At 36.4% G+C, this 15825-nt stretch overlaps 1 protein-coding gene across 4 annotated transcripts in view; it reads left to right on the top strand.

Annotated features, from left to right (window-relative positions):
• BBS9 (Bardet-Biedl syndrome 9) overlaps positions 1–15825 on the top strand; it is a 306857-nt gene that overhangs the window by 125100 nt on the left and 165932 nt on the right. For all 4 annotated transcript variants that reach the window (XM_042806281.1, XM_042806280.1, XM_042806282.1 and 1 more), the window contains one exon: positions 14680–14862. In XM_042806281.1, the coding sequence (XP_042662215.1) occupies positions 14680–14862 (183 nt within the window). The remainder of the gene's footprint in view (positions 1–14679; positions 14863–15825) is intronic.

Genomic DNA, 15825 nt, shown 5'->3' on the forward strand with positions numbered 1-15825 from the left:
GGTAGTTAAAGCTTTGTCAGCTGAGTATGTACAGAGAGAGTCAAGCTGTTAGTTGATGAATCCTCCGCGTGTATATAGTTATCATTGTGATGTGAGAAAGAACCTGTGCCTTCAACTGAAAAGACTTACCTGTAGGAAGTAATGGAAATGCCTCCAAATGGTAGTGAAAGGCTCAAAGTGCCCCTCAGGTAGAATTAAAGAAGTGTGTCTGTGTAGGAAATTACCAATAGATAAATTATGAAATTGGTTGCTATGCTTTGTTAATTTGTAAATAAAAATTTCAAACAAGATCCTTCAATGCTGAGTGCAGTGTGGAGTTACCAGTTTTTAAAAATTTCCCTTGAATTCAGTACTTCGGTTTTAATGGAAATCTGAAAAATCATTCTGGTCACGTGAAATTGGATGTTCTCTATGTTTTGCTTTTGTCTTGAAGTATTGTGGACACTAGAAAAAAATGCCGTTCATAAGCATATGTGTTGCAAAAGTTATAGCCTGTCTCATTAGTACTTAAGGGATGGTCACTAACTCATGCCTACAAACGCTGTATTAAGGATAGCTGATATTGTAAAAATAAAAATTTTTAATGTGTTCCAACTTTTACAGCTGTTTTTAAGGAAAAAAAAAGATAAACTGTATAGAGGAGGGAGAAATTTTAAGAGGGTCCTGATGAACAGTATGGTGAGGCACAAAAATAATACATCTGTACTGGAGTACTTAGGCATATAACAACATCTTGCTTAAAATCTCTTTTTCAGTTACTTATTGAAATAAAGGGAAAAGCATTTATTGATTATGAAGATTGATTCTAATGAGCTGATACTGTTCTTTTATACTATTTCTTATATATTTTATTACAGTATTTACTGCTAACGGTCGTCTGTATGTATCTCTTGAATAGGTGGGGTTTGTTTTGTTATGCTATAGTTGAGTAAGATTCACAAAAGCAGTTTTCATCTAGAGAAGTTAGAATTCATTTGTAGTCAGTGGAGAAAAAGAAGGATCTTCTGGAGTCAAAGGCACTGAAAGTTAGATACCTTCTATTGTTATAAAAAGGCAATGGTCCCTCCAGAGTTTATAGAGGAAATTAAGGGAAACCAGACACCTCATCTTAGAATTTGTCTTTGTGGATCTCGCTCTGTTTTAAACAGCTATGTTCATGTGTTTGCTCCAAAAGAAAGCAAGGCTGCATATCTTCTTGGTTCCTCATAGTTTCTTTGCTCTGTGAGGGTAGCAAACATTTCTTCCTCCAGTTCCTTTAACAGTAAGCTTTACAATTGAGTTATTTCCTTGGGGAAATGATTTTTCTTTTCTATTTTCCATTTAGAGAAGAACATTACGTGCGGTTCATATTCCCTTTGCACAGCGGGTTTTCTTTAGTACTTCTTCCCACAGGAATGGTGCTCAGTAATTATCTCCAGTCCTATCATTTAACAACATGCCAGCTGTCTGCTTTCTTACGTGATTGATGGGAGCTCAGTAACTTAGTTCCACACCTGATAGAAGGTTTTATCTATTTTTATATATTTTCATCATTACTTTTTGAAAAGTGGCTCAGCATCACTCTGAGGGAATTGCTGACATGGAACCTGTCTGCAGTCTGAGTTCAGCTGTGTGCACTTGCAATGGGAATCTCAAATGACATCCTTCTCTATGGGCTCCTAAGCAGACTCCAAGGCATTTTTGGTAACAGTGGAGGCAAGTATTGGAGATGGTCCAGAAAAAGGTATAAATATGTGTGAAGGTAGACAAATGTTTTTCCTTAGGTTCCCATCATTTTATTCATGTTAAATTCTGCCATCATTCATAATGAATGGGCTTTTTTTTTTTTTTTTTTTCAGCAGATGCTAAAGGAAGAGACAGTTGCTACTCTTTCAGAGGATGTAACTATATAATTTACGTCATGTTCTGAGCTCCACCAACTTGAAACATCAAAGTGATTTTTTTCTGATATTTGGCCAACTTATTTAGTCATCCCTTTAGACAAAACGTTTATCTGGATTTTTGGTCTGCAGTGTGGCTAGAATGTACGCTACCCAGATGTACTTTCCTAACTTTGATGCAATAGAATAAAGCAAATATAAATACCCTTTTGAATACATCTTGTTTTGACCAGTAATGGTTGAAACTAAGTTAAAACTATTAGATTTGACTGAATCAGAGCATGAACTGCAGCTGTATTACATCAGAGGAACAAGACAAGTGTTTAAATTGAGGGTTTTTTTAAAGGAAAATCTTTTCTTATCAGAAGGCCTATCTCAGCCAAAGTCAGTAAGAGCATTTGTTACTAATTTAGTGGGGTGTGTTTGCGTGTGGTTATATATTAGCGTTGAAAAACGAGCTCTTTCCTGCTCTGCATAACTGAGGGTACTATTTGTTAATCCAAATATTATGCGGTAGAACTGTCCATAAACTTCTGCTCAGACAATGAGGAGATTTGTCTAGATTTAAAACAGGGAAAGTTACAAGGTTAATTATCACATTTTGGACACTGAAGTGTACCTGACACTTGCTATCTCTTTCCTCTACTCCCCTCCTTCTAGCAGCCCCAGTGGGAATTTTAGTCTAGGTCAATAGGACTTAAAAAAGACCTTACACATCTTGTCCCATCTCCTCCATAGACTCAGCTGTCTGCTAGAAAGAAGGAGAAGTCGAGAAGAGAGATGTTTGCGTGGAAGACTGCAATATAAATGCATTCTTTCTTGTGTATTTCACAGTAGGCTGTTTAACACTTATTTCTTTCATGGAAAAAAAGGTTTTCTTCTAGGAAGCAGAGTTGAAATGAACTTTGAATCTTTTTGAGTGTGTCCCCAAAGCCTTTTTGAAGGTGAGAGGTTTGTCCCCCTTTAGGTTGGCCTGAACTGTCTTGCTTTTCTGTCAGCACACCCAGGGTACATAGGTAGTGGTGCTAGTTCAAAAATGTGTTTAGCTCAAAAATTGGCAAGTTTACCACACAGCTGTTGTTTCAGTAGAGAATTGGTGTTAATAAATGTATTGGAAGGAGTTTCTTTAATCTGTTTGTTAGCTCATCTATCTTTTAATGTATTTTAAGGAAAAGAAAAACAATGTGGGATATAAGTGGAGTTAGCAGTTGCCCTACTGAAAGTAGGGAAAAAAATCATATTTCCAAAGATGTGGGTGAAGGACTTGTGCCTATACTTCCAATTTTGAACTCTTTTTTTTTTTTTTTTTAATGACATTTCTCAAAGGCTGAGATAAGTGCATCAATAAATAATATATTTTGAAATGAATACTAGAAAGCCATATAGCTTCAGATATATTTAGAAGTGCATCAGGACAACAACAATAATGCTCCAATCCTGTAAATATGTAAGTGCATACGTAATGTTGGCTTTTACTTTATTGGGCACCAATCCATAGCCTATGGTGAGACATACTTTGTCAGAATAATCCTGTGATAAAATAATTTTTATGCACTGAAATAATTATTAGTTTTGCAGCTTGTCTTATTTTGAACATCAGTTTAGGGGGGACGAACATTTGCTTATTTTGATTTTATTTTTTGATTTCTGCTTAAGTTCTAACTCCTAGATTTAACTGTCAGAATGCACTGCCTGAGTTTATTGTGTGGCTAGGGCAGGTGTGCATGTAAAGAAAACTGCACCTGATTCTACTCCTGTGGGCTTTGTGCTTGTGAATTAGCAGGGTATTTCTGGTGAGAATTTTCTTAATTTGTCAGTTTGAGAGAAGAGAGTTAGAAGGTGCAGTTCCAGGTGTGCAGAAGAATGAGCATCATTTGCCATTATCTGCAGCACAACGAATTCAGTGACCTAAAAATATATGTTCTTTTGATTACCACCTGAAGAGTTATCGTTGAATACACTGTAATGTTACTTCAGGTGCTTCCTTTTTTGTTTTCTTTTTCTATAGATGGAGGGTCCCAGGCAGGAATATAAGCTCTTGGCTTCTTCGTTATTATGTTAAGTCCACCTGCTGTGTGACTTGGCAGTAGGATATTTTTTGTCTATCTATTTGTCTTGCTCCCATAAAATAGAATCTACATCACTGAAAATAATCACAGCCGTATGGCAATAGCTATTGGCATAGAAGTTGAGTATTTTATGTGTTAAGGTGCAGCTGGAGTTTGTAAAGGCTATTTGTTGGGTATTGTTGTGGAGCAAGTATTATTGTGGTCTGTGCTGTACTTTATCTGTAGAGGAATGCAAGAATCTACTTCAAAATTTACTGTTGGGGCACGTTGCATGAACAAATAATTTTTACTTTCACTAAATGACTGTTTTGAAACCATTTTTCTTGTTTTTCCTAGTAAGTCCAGTAAAACTTAGTGAACTGGAATCTCTTTGTTGAATTCTCTTCAAGTTTTATACAGATTGTGTTTCTGACTGAGTTGTATAAAACCTGCATTTCATCATGATGCTCTTTCATTTTGAAATGGTTGTCTCTTTAAGAACAAAAAGTAGAAGAAATTATGGAAAACTTAGAATTCAAAGACAAAGTATTCAAGCAAACAATTCATATGTTTTGTGACCTTTGCACTTTGACTTGAGAAGACCATTTTATTTCCAAATATACTGGCACATATTCTCAAGTTTTTACTAATAATAGAGACGTTCTATAAAGTGTCTCAAAATAGAAAAGTAATTTAATGAGACATGTCCTGAAATTAGTGTTGTAGTTAAGTTTGAGCTTCTAATTAGCCTGCCATCCATTTTCTTTGATTGCTACATTTAGAATTTGTTTCCAGAGTGTATTATTTTAATTTAATCATTCTGAGTCTTACTGTTACTCCCAGACACTGTGTTAGCAACCACAGTGTTTTCTAATCACTTAAAATTATATGCTATCTCAACCTGAATGAGGAGGTCTGGAAATTTCCTCAGGTGGTTTGGTATAAAGCGGAAGTGCCAAAATCTCAAGTGGGGTTGGGTGGGCAAGTTTAATGGCTTGGGATTTAGCTTACAACTTCACTGTCATGCCTGGTTTACTGATTTGTTTGATATTGATACTTTTACTGTTAAAGATGTCAGAACAGAGTTTGCGGGAATGGATTTGTGTTCATCTATACAGGTGGAAAAATACCTATATTATGTGTTAGTTGGATTTGTTTTTATTAACATTTTTAAGATGTGTTTATTAACATGTTTATTGTTTTTCATTATTATAATAAAACATAAATATGAAATGAGCCTGATTTAGGAGATGTGTTTTACTCTGTACTTTCTGGGAAGCAATGATTTGTGGATCTATTCTACATTTCTAGAACTACACTCATCACCTGATATCCGACATGCTGCACATGCTTTTATGTGCATATGACTGATCACACTGAGAGTAGTGATCTTTAACAGGATGAAATCCGGCCTTTACTGAGTCAATGCAATGACCCCACTGGAGTTAGCAAATCCTTGATTTTACCCATTGTGCTTCACTGTACCTAAATGTTTGCAGAAGTAGGATCTAATGGGTGTCTCTTCATTTCCTGGCCATCCATAGATCCCGTTTAACTGAAATACAATTAGAAATTTGCGGAATGAGGCTCCTGTTCATTTTTTAAATTGTTTGTTTAGGTTCACAGCTTACTTTTTTATACAAAGCATGCATTGTCACTGTTTAAAATTTGTTTCTTTGTTGTAAAAATTTTTGGTCATCATTACATAATACCAGATATTTGGTTATATAAACCAAGCTCTCCACCTCTCTGTCTCCATTTAGCTAATGTTTGGCTGTATTTTTTTATACATTGCTGCCAATTTAGCCACAGCTTCACAGTGAAACTCTGTCTTCAGTGTTCAATATTCTTCCCTCTGTCTTCAATATTCACTGACTAGCAGAGCTTCTGTGACATATCTGTGCATTATTTAGCCCATCCCTATGCTTAAATGGAACTTTTGTTTTGAAGGGGTAAGTAAAGGATTTATTGTAACTCACTGGCTTCTTGGGTTTTGTGTAATTTGTAACAGATGTTGTTTCACTCAGATAAGCTACTAATTTTATAACTCCCCTCTTAAATTTGGATTTTATAATGTAGAACTTGCTTCTAAATGTATTGGAAAGTATCATATGTATTTTGGGATATGTTTGTAGTTGTCTTTCAAGAAATTTTTTTTTTTGCTCCATCTTGGTATTTAATGGTTGTACCAAATAACAGTAAATTACTCATATGCAAAACTGGCTGCAATATTTACTTGTGGGTAGGCTATCAACAAGAGATCAAGTGTCAGGTATTTAAATAATTTTCTTCTTTGTATTCTTCCTATTGACCATATTAATTTATCTGGCTTCTCAGAAATGCTAAAACCCTTTTAAAAAAACCCCACAAACAAGCAAATAGAGAAAATTGTATTAATCAATATACTAATCAAAAATTCTGTCTCTAAAGTGGGGAGACATGGATTTGATGGACCACTCGGTGTATAAGGAATGGTTACACTCAGAGTTGCAGTCGATGGCTCGATGTCCAAGAGGAGACCAGTGATTAGTGGTGTTCCTCAGAACTGGGACTAGTGCTGTTTAATGTCTCTGGCGACATGGCCAGTGAGATTAGGTGCATGCTCAGCAAGTTTGCAGACGACATGCTGAAGGGAAGGGATGCAATCCAGAGAGACGTGGACCAGCTTGAGAGGTGGGCCCGTGCAAACCTCATGAAGTTCAACAAGGCCAAGTACAAGGTCCTGCAGCACATGGGTCAGGGTAATGCCAAGCTCAGATACAGGCTGGGCGATGAGTGGATTTAGAGCAGCCCTGTGGAAGAGGACTTGAGAGGAGTAGTGGATGGAAAACTGACTATGAGCCAGCAATCTGCGCTTGCAGCCCAGAAAGCCAACTGTATCCTGGGCTGCATCGAAAGAAGTGTGACCAGCAGGTCAAGGGAGGGGATTCTCCCCCTGTGCTCTGCTCTCGTGAGATCCCACTTGCAGTGCTGTGTCCAGCTCTGGGGCCCCCGACATCAGGACATGGACCTGCTCGAGTGGGTCCAGGGGAGGCCACCAAGGTAATCAGAGGGTTGGAGCACTGCCCTCATGAGGGCAGGCTGAGAGTTGGGGTTGTTCAGTCCAGAGCATAGAAGGCTCTGGGGAGACCCTATAGCGGCCTTCCAGGACTTAAAAGGGGCTCCAGGAAAGTTGGGGAAGGACTCTTTATCAGGGAGTGTGGTGATAGGACAAAGGGGTAACAGTTTTAAACTGAAAGATGGTAGATTTAGACTGGGTACAAGGAGGAAATTCTTCCCTATGAGGGGGGTGAGGCGCTGGCCCAGGGTGCCCAGAGCAGCTGTGGCTGCCCCCTCCCTGGAAGGGTTCAAGGCCAGGTTGGACGGGGCTGGGAGCCCCCTGGGCTGGGGGAAGGGGGCCCTGCCCGGGGCACGGGGCTTGGAGCTAGACAATCTTTAAGGTCCCTTCCAACCCAAACCATTCTGTGATTCTATGAAGTTAAAATTATTTTAACTGAAATTCTGATTGCAGATGGAGCAAGAGACACAACAGGGATTAATCTTTTCTGTTACCAAGGGTTTAAACAAGGAAGCTCAGATAATGATAGACAGCGGTATAAAACATTAAGATACGTTTAAATAAAACCAGTGAACTGGCAACATTGATGTAAACAAGCAGGTTTTTTTGCCACTACATTAGTGTTACTAAGACAGAAAAATTTTCAAAATAGATTTATGCATATGAAGAGCTGTGTTAGACTTAGGGGAATATGAAACAGCTTTCTTTAATTAGATCATACCTATTTAGAGCTAACCAGGTGGTCTTCATGCTTGGATTTTACTAGCGTAGCTTGTTTAAATACTTAGTCCAGACAAAATTGAAGTTTCTGATGGAGCAGGGTGACACTGATCTATCAGGGTTTCAATTTGGTTTTAAATGTATTAACAACCAGGTACTTTTGGGTAATGCACTCAGGTGCCAAGGGTTCTGAACCCACTAAATATTTTGCAGTAATTTAAAAAAAATTTTTTTTTTTCTATTTAGAGTATAACGGTATAGATAAAAGCTAGGGAAAGAGTGACTTGTGATGACAAAGTAATAACCTGTTTTCTTACTGAGTGTTCTAAAGAGGAAAAATGAAAAGGGTAGAGATCTTTTTTTTCCCTTTTGAACTGATCATATTCATACTACTGGGTCTCTGTATAGCTGAAATTATAGTTTCTTTATCCCAAAAGATTTTCTTCTTAACATCACTGTCACTAGTTCTTAAAATGAAATAAAATAAATGATGCGGCATGATTCTTTATGATAATAATCCAGTATCACTTTGGTTTGTGGATGTAAGACACAGCTTTGATATATGTGAAGTCTCAAAAGAAGATTCTGAGTTGAAGCAATACATACATTTGGCTCTTACAGAGTGTTTGAGCTGACTGCCATCTTAACCTGTAACCTGTGTTCTGCTTGTAGATGATATTGCTTTGCCACAGATTCCAATTTAGAAAGATGCAGTAGAGCTGCTAACGATAATTCTGTTGTGAATAGAAGAAAACAAAACTGTACAACTTCCATTGTAACCTAGAGTATTTCCTTAATCTGGCTGGTCTAATTTCCAGAGGGATGGATTGGTGTAGTAATTACTTGTGATGCTCAATAATTTCATGTTCACCAGGTGAGGCAATAGAATTTCAGGAGGTAGCTGGGTGCATTGAGATAAAGCATGGGTTGTAATGCTGCAATGTGTTTTGTGTCTGCTGTCTTCTCAGATTGAGGTGATCTTGAGCTTCACTTGGAAGTGGAATATTTGGTGTCCAGTGAATTGATGCTTTGTGGTCATCATGGTGGGCCTATGCCACAGTTTTAAAAACTGCAGTCATGGTTAGCACTAGCAGAGGCATTCTTGCAAGGGTCAGATAATTGTGGCCTCAGGTACTTAATCCCAGTGTGCGCTCTCCTGTACCCATTGCAGCACTGTGGGAATGCCACAGCGTTTAGAAGTGCTCCCATGTGGGACTGACATGGTTATTCTTTCTGGTGAGGGAGTGTTTGATAAAGATCGCTCCCTGACATGGATATCTTTGCCCGCATTCCATAAAGCTTTAGTCACCTGTCAAAAGCTGTGTGCACAATGGTTGTTGAGTGAGATGGTCTGCACAGGGAGTCAGGCTGCTAATCACTGTTTTGTTAGTTTGTAAACTACTTTAAGAATTTCCCATTAAAAAGTTTGCTCCCAGAATAAGAGATATTCAGGATTTTATTAATTAAATGGATATTATCACTTACGTAGTTTTATCTGTTTTAAAGGTTTGCTTTGCCTGTATCTTAGCTCTTGTGTGTGGCTGCATGCCATTGTGCAAAGTAAACAAAGGGGCTAGGAAAAAGAATATTTGACTTTAAATGCTTACATGTTCTATGTGTACTGGGATAAGTGATGGAGGCTTCTTGAAACCATAAAAAAATATTCTGTTAGATCTTATTACAGATTTAGTAACCAAGTTGTTGAGTGAGTGTGGGAGGAGGTGCAATAGAGTAGTAGTAAAAGTCCTGTTGCAATAGGAATGAACAAGGAGTAATCCTATAATTTCTCAGCCCTCTATTTTTTTCTGCTTTATATATATTGAAATCCTACTTCATGAAAATCTAATTTTGTTTGAAGTAGTTGGAAGTGGTCGGATCAGTTAACTACCTTGCAATAAATTACTCCATAAGAATGATAGCCAGAAGAAACCTGTGAGCTTGTGATCTGTCTTTGCTTGTATGACTGTGTACAGAATGGTTCTTTTGAAACCAGATATAAAGGGTTTGATTATGGATTAATTTGCTGGGGAGTACATAATAGTCTTGACAATTCATCATCCCTGCATCTGTTTCAGAATAATTACATTTCTGATGTTATTTTTTATATTTTAATAAATTTTCATGGAAGACTTGCTCCTAAGTGCTATGGATGGAATATAAAGAGATTCTGTATTCCTTAAATGCCAAAATTCTGCTTTCTTCAAACTGGGTTTCTGCTAAAAATGAAGGTACTTCAAATTTACTGGAAGCTGAACCCAGTGTGATAGAACTAGGTGAGAATAAGACTAATGGTCTGAAATTTCACCAGTGGTAGACAGTCATATTTTCCTTGGCTGTTTTAAAAAAAGAAAAACAAATTGTCAGTCACATTTCCTGTTCTCCATTGTAGAATATGGCATAAAATCTGAGAGTCTTCAGTCCTGGTGGTGTTAGGGACTCCAAGAAAATATACTACCAACTCAAAAGAAGGCTCCTTGGAACTTCATACTCATTTCTTGTCCTCTTTCAAAGTTTTATTCAACTTCCTAGCCAGCTAATAAGAAAGCATTTTGTATTTTTGGAATTGTATTTGTATTTTTCTGTATTATTGGAATAGGTCCGGGAGAGTGATGTTCATTATTGCCCCAAGGAACTTGTCTGAATATACAGGAGTGGGTATGTTGCAAGCCTTTTTCAAGAGGGATTAGTAATTTTGAAGTTACTGCAGGTTGTTAAACAATACTCTAAAAAATGTCTTTATATAAGCAGTACTAATGGAGAAATATGATTGTTTTTAAAACTTGAATCACTATTAGTTTGCAGTTTTCAAATGCTTGACATCTTATAAGGTCTACTTAGCAATGAAATAAGCATGGAGAGGAATCTTTCTGCTTGGACACCTAAGGCGGAAAACATGAGAAATGCTCTATGCTTGGAAATTATTGCAGTCAAATCCTGATAATAGTGTTGAGGGGTGAAGTTCTCAACATGATAAAAGTACTTGTGGATTTCAGTTCTACCTTTGCAACTGTGAATATGAAATTTAGTAAAAATCTTAAATATGATCTTAATTTAGAGAATAGTCCTTCTTTCTCTTTTTTTCTTTTTACAACATGCTTTCATTAATAATGGACCTGTTTGGTTGCTGTAGTTAGATGTATTGGAACAGAGCAAGAATTTGATCAGAAAAATTTAAACAAAAAGGATGTAAATGAAAAGCAAGTTTTGATCAGCTGTAAAAATATATATCCAATACCGTACTTTCAACTCATTCCAGTACCTCTTAAATCTTTCCTACATCAGCCACTTCTCTTTCTTCCATTGCTTTTAGAAAATTTGAAAAACTTATTTTTAATTTTGTTTGAAAGCTTTGTGATATTAAAGAAAGAAAAATGTTAAATGGGCAATGATAAGCCTTATGCAATATAGATGGAATTTTTACTTTATAATTTACAGTTGGTGTAAAATCTTTGCATCAAAGTGATACTTGGGACTGCCAGTTGCAATATATTTTTTTCCACCTGTGAAAAAGCGAGACAGAGAGATTTCATGTTTATTTTATGTCTGTTTAGAAAGATGATAACATAGATATTAACTAAATAGATTGAACAACTACTGTGAGAATTGAAGATATAGTTGAGAATTTATGGAGAAACCATGACTGAGTCTGAAGACGCTAGGATCTCAGTTTGTAAAGGGTATAGATTTTTTTATTTCCCTCAACTATTATAAAGCACAATTAGAGATAATGTTCAGGTGAAAATAATATAATAAAAATGTGAATGTTGTGTTTTTAGAACTTATTCATTCTTAAATTCTGCAAGTATTTGAATGAAGAATACTTCAAAAATTTATAGCTGATGTCCTGGGAGATGTTTAGAGTAATTTTCCTCTGTGAGGAAAGATTTATTTTTCCCCTTCATATTGAGTATTTACTGTGGAACCATGTATGATCAAAGTATCTTTAGTCTCTTCCAGCTGCTTTGTGTTGCTTTGGCTTTCTGTTCTCAGCATATCTCAAAGGGTGCTCTCTGGCAACGCTTTTTCTGTCTGTGGTATAGGCTTCTTAAAACTGCCATGACTGTGTGTGCCTACATTATCACATGGTACTATCCTGGATATTCCAGATCTCAGAAAGCTATATTAGATCTATTAACAGAATAATTAGTACTGAGAAATATTTTTTTCCCTCTTTGGTTTCTCTGCAAGTGTAACCATAGAACTTGTATATATGCAGTCATGTAAAGATTAAATTGCTCTATGTTTCGGTAACCTTCAACACTCCAGGACTGCACCTCTCTGGAAACTTAGGACTGCCACTGGTATAATATCTTTTGTATTATTGTGCCTTCAGAGCTGTAGAATTTTATACCAAAGACAAACTTTTTTAACAGTTGTACTTTTTAGTGTTGTTTATACAACTGCTTTCAAAATAGCTTATGGGCTTGGTACTTTAGTTATGATTTGGGAGTACTGGCATATTTGTTTTATGTTTGTAGCCTATGAAGAGGTGAGCATCTCCTTTGTTCATGGTTATAAAATGTAAAGAAATCAAATTCTGAAATGAAGGATCCTTAAGGTAAACGGCCGTATCAGTTACTTCTCTTTGTGATTCACGCTTCTGAGGTATACAGTACAGTGTAAGTTAAAATATAGCAGAGTGAGAGACCACCTAGAAATTAATTAATGGCTCAGTCTAGAAGGTGTCCTTTACCTTTGTTGTGTAAGTGAGGTTCAGGCAGTTGTCTCAAAAGTGCAATTGTATTTGCCTGCTTCTTCAGCAAAATTGATATTAGCTGAGCATTATCCTACTAGGATACAGATAGCTTGCCTTTAGTCCAAATTCCAGGAATTCTGAATTTATCCATTGCGCTGCCCCATCCAGTAATATAAGAAGCATACTGATCAATGTCATCAGCATGTTAAATTCATCTTGGCATATTTTTCTTCCTCAAATTCTCAGAGAAATATTGGACAAGAAAGGTGATTAGATATTTGAAGGCCCCTGTTAGACTGAGGAGAATTTTACTGTTGTTGCTGGTCTCCTCAGAAAGATGAAGCTGTATAGTGCATACAGTTACTGGTTACAGTGGTCAGATGCAATGGATGTAGGGTACTATGTAGTGTTGTGTTTCTCATGTAGCCATGTCACCCATACCTCTCTTGAAAAGTAACTGCAATATGGAACTCCACCTTGTGTAGGTCATGAGACATGAAGAGCATCAGGGCTTTGGTCTGAGCAAACTGAATGTGGGCACGATTACATCAGGTGACATGTCTGTGATGCTGTTACTCTCCTCTAACCAAAGTATGTCATGTTGGTTTTCACTATTTGGGATTAATTTATCTCTTCTTAGCATGGTTAGCTGGGCTTTTTTCTTTTTCTTTCTTTTTTTTTTTTTTTTTTTGTTTTGCTTTGTTTTTTGTTTTGTTTTGTTACTTGGCTCTGATTTATGTAGTGTTTGGACTCATGAGTGTCCTGTGGGTTCTTCATTTTATTTGGAAACATTACATTTTAAAATCTAAACCAAAAGCTATCAACACGTTTTGTTTGAAATGTTTCATATTTATAGTTCCCTAAAATTCTGTTTTCCTTATCTTCCCAGTCACATGGGAGCTTGGAGGGAACACACACACATCTCTAATGCCAGTGTTGCAGATTAAAAATAGTTTTCCTCCACCAAATGCTAACAGCTGGTTGGCTTTCTTTCCCGGCTGAAGATGCATGGTATAGTATTTTCGTTTTCCTGCTGTTGCCAAATGTTAATGGGTCAAGCTCTTCAAGTTTTACTTTGTAAATTCTGTTGTAATACTAATTACACTTTAACTGCATTTCTGTGAGGCTTTTCACAACTCCAGTTAAGCACCTATTACCCCATTTTGCAGATAAATAAACAGGAGAAAGTGGTTGAGGGAGGTGCTTTATGTTGATTTAAATGACAATGAAGATAATCGGTGCTGCTGTAAGCCAAGTATTATTCAGGCAACATGAAGATGTGGTGGAATTCATGAGAACAGGTCTTGTAAGTTGTGTTCCCCCAGGATAAACCCTTAACCTCTTTCTTTTAGTTGAAGTAATTCAGTGCAAATACCATGGAAAACCTCTTGTCATATTGAAATGATAGCAATTACATAGTGGAATCACTGTCATTTTCATTTTTCACCAGCGATGGAAAATGTCTAAACATTGTATTTCAGGAAATAAGGCGTTTATAGAAATATTTTTCCCAATATAATTTTTTGTAATGCTGTGAGTGGACAGTATTATATACAATGACAAGTTATTTCTGAACTGAGTAGAATGTCATATAATAGCTCGTCTGTTTTTCACCATCTTGAAGTACTCAGTAAAACTATCTCACCATCTTAGAAGAAGTGAATCTGCCATTTTATTTTATTTTGAAAATTCTTTCATAATGTCTGGCAGTTAAAGTGGTATTGCCTTCATATACATGATCCATAATGTTTATATTTTGGCATAAAAGCTGAAGCAACTGGTGCAAAACATGAAGAGACCCAAGAGTTAATAAAATAACAGATGGCAGTTATGTTCACATGGGAATAATTACATACTGCATTTTTAATTGCATAAAATCAATGTATTTTTTTTAATACAGTAGGCTTGCTGGTCATATAAGGATTAGTGTCTTGTGTGGTATAAACCTGAAAGTTAGTTTGTTACCGTGTATTATGGGATATGATGGGGATCAATTTCAGGAATGCCTAAAGAATATGTTCTAAACAGAATCCTTTCTACACTGATTGTACTAGATAGATTAATCCTGTTGCCATATGGACTTGAAATTGCCTTGGGTATGCAAAAGAAGAATCTAGATAAATGATAACTCATTTAATACTCTGGGGTTTGTGTTTATGGAAAACAGAATTCCTCAGGATCTTCTAAAGGAAAACAAGAGTGTGCCAAAGGTAATTTCAGTGTTGAGTGTTCATGGATGGTGAAATTATACTTAACAGACGTTTGTAATTTTTGCAGGTAATAGCTCTAGCAGATGCAGCAGCAGAAAATCAAGTCAACATGTTCCAGGCATTCACAAAGCTGAAAAGCGCCACCCATCTGGTAATTATGCTGATTAGTCTGTGGCAGAAGCTCAGCACTGATCAAGTTGCTATTCTGGAAGCTACTTTTTTGCCATTAGAAGAAGATACACAAGAGCTGGTAAGAATCTGTAAGAGCTGCTTGAAAAATGCTCATTTAAATGCTTAAATTTACATATTTCCCCATGTAATTTATTGAAAAGTGTCCTTTGAAGTGATTTAGTAGCCTTGCTAAGTAGGGGTTTGATGCCAACTACATTGATTTCACAGGAAAGTGGGAAGGTATGAGTAGATTATAGAATGTTTCATTGTAAAAGACAGTTGATACCAGTTAACTTCTGCTTAATCTTCCCTTATCAAGCCAAGTGTCTCACATAAGTTTAGCTGGTTTTAGCTTCTGTCTAGTTGTTAGCACAAACAGAATAGCCCCCATTTTTGAAGACTAATATAAATGCTATATAATATACATACATGTGCGCTTACATGCACACATTCCAATAGAACTATAAAGTATAGACACGTACACAGAGTAGTACAGTATATTTAATCGATTAAGCATTTGCCATGCTTTGTCTTCAGTGTTTTCACATTGGTTTATGGATGAAAGTTAGACAAAGAAAACACTGGGAATAGGTAATGTACTTGTATTCTCCAAACTGTGCTCTAGATAATCCTGCATTGTGTAAACATTTTGCAAATTTTGCTCTGATTTCGTGAGTGCAACTCTGTGAAAAATTTGCAGAATGGTCTGTAAAGAAAGATAATGCTGTATTCTATCCTTGCCTAAGGTTCCCAGTTGAACGTTGCTTTAGTTGAATTAAGAAATGTTCTAAACTTAAAACAACTAGAGTCAATCTCCAGTTAGTTTCAAGTCCAGCCTAGGTTCTAGAATAACTTAAAGATAGTATGCCAAAGTTAGAAGTGAAAGAAACTCTTTATATATATATATATATATATATATAAAATATAGATATATTTGCACATACACACTCTGACATTAATACATCTCAGCAGTTTCTTTTAGGTATCTGAACTATAAAGTATACTGTATAAACTTTCACAAATTACTTCTACAGAATAAAAA

This window comes from Tyto alba, unplaced genomic scaffold (genome assembly GCF_018691265.1).
Source record: "Tyto alba isolate M040663 unplaced genomic scaffold, T.alba_DEE_v4.0 Super-Scaffold_46, whole genome shotgun sequence".
Classification (NCBI taxonomy): Eukaryota; Metazoa; Chordata; class Aves; order Strigiformes; family Tytonidae; genus Tyto; species Tyto alba.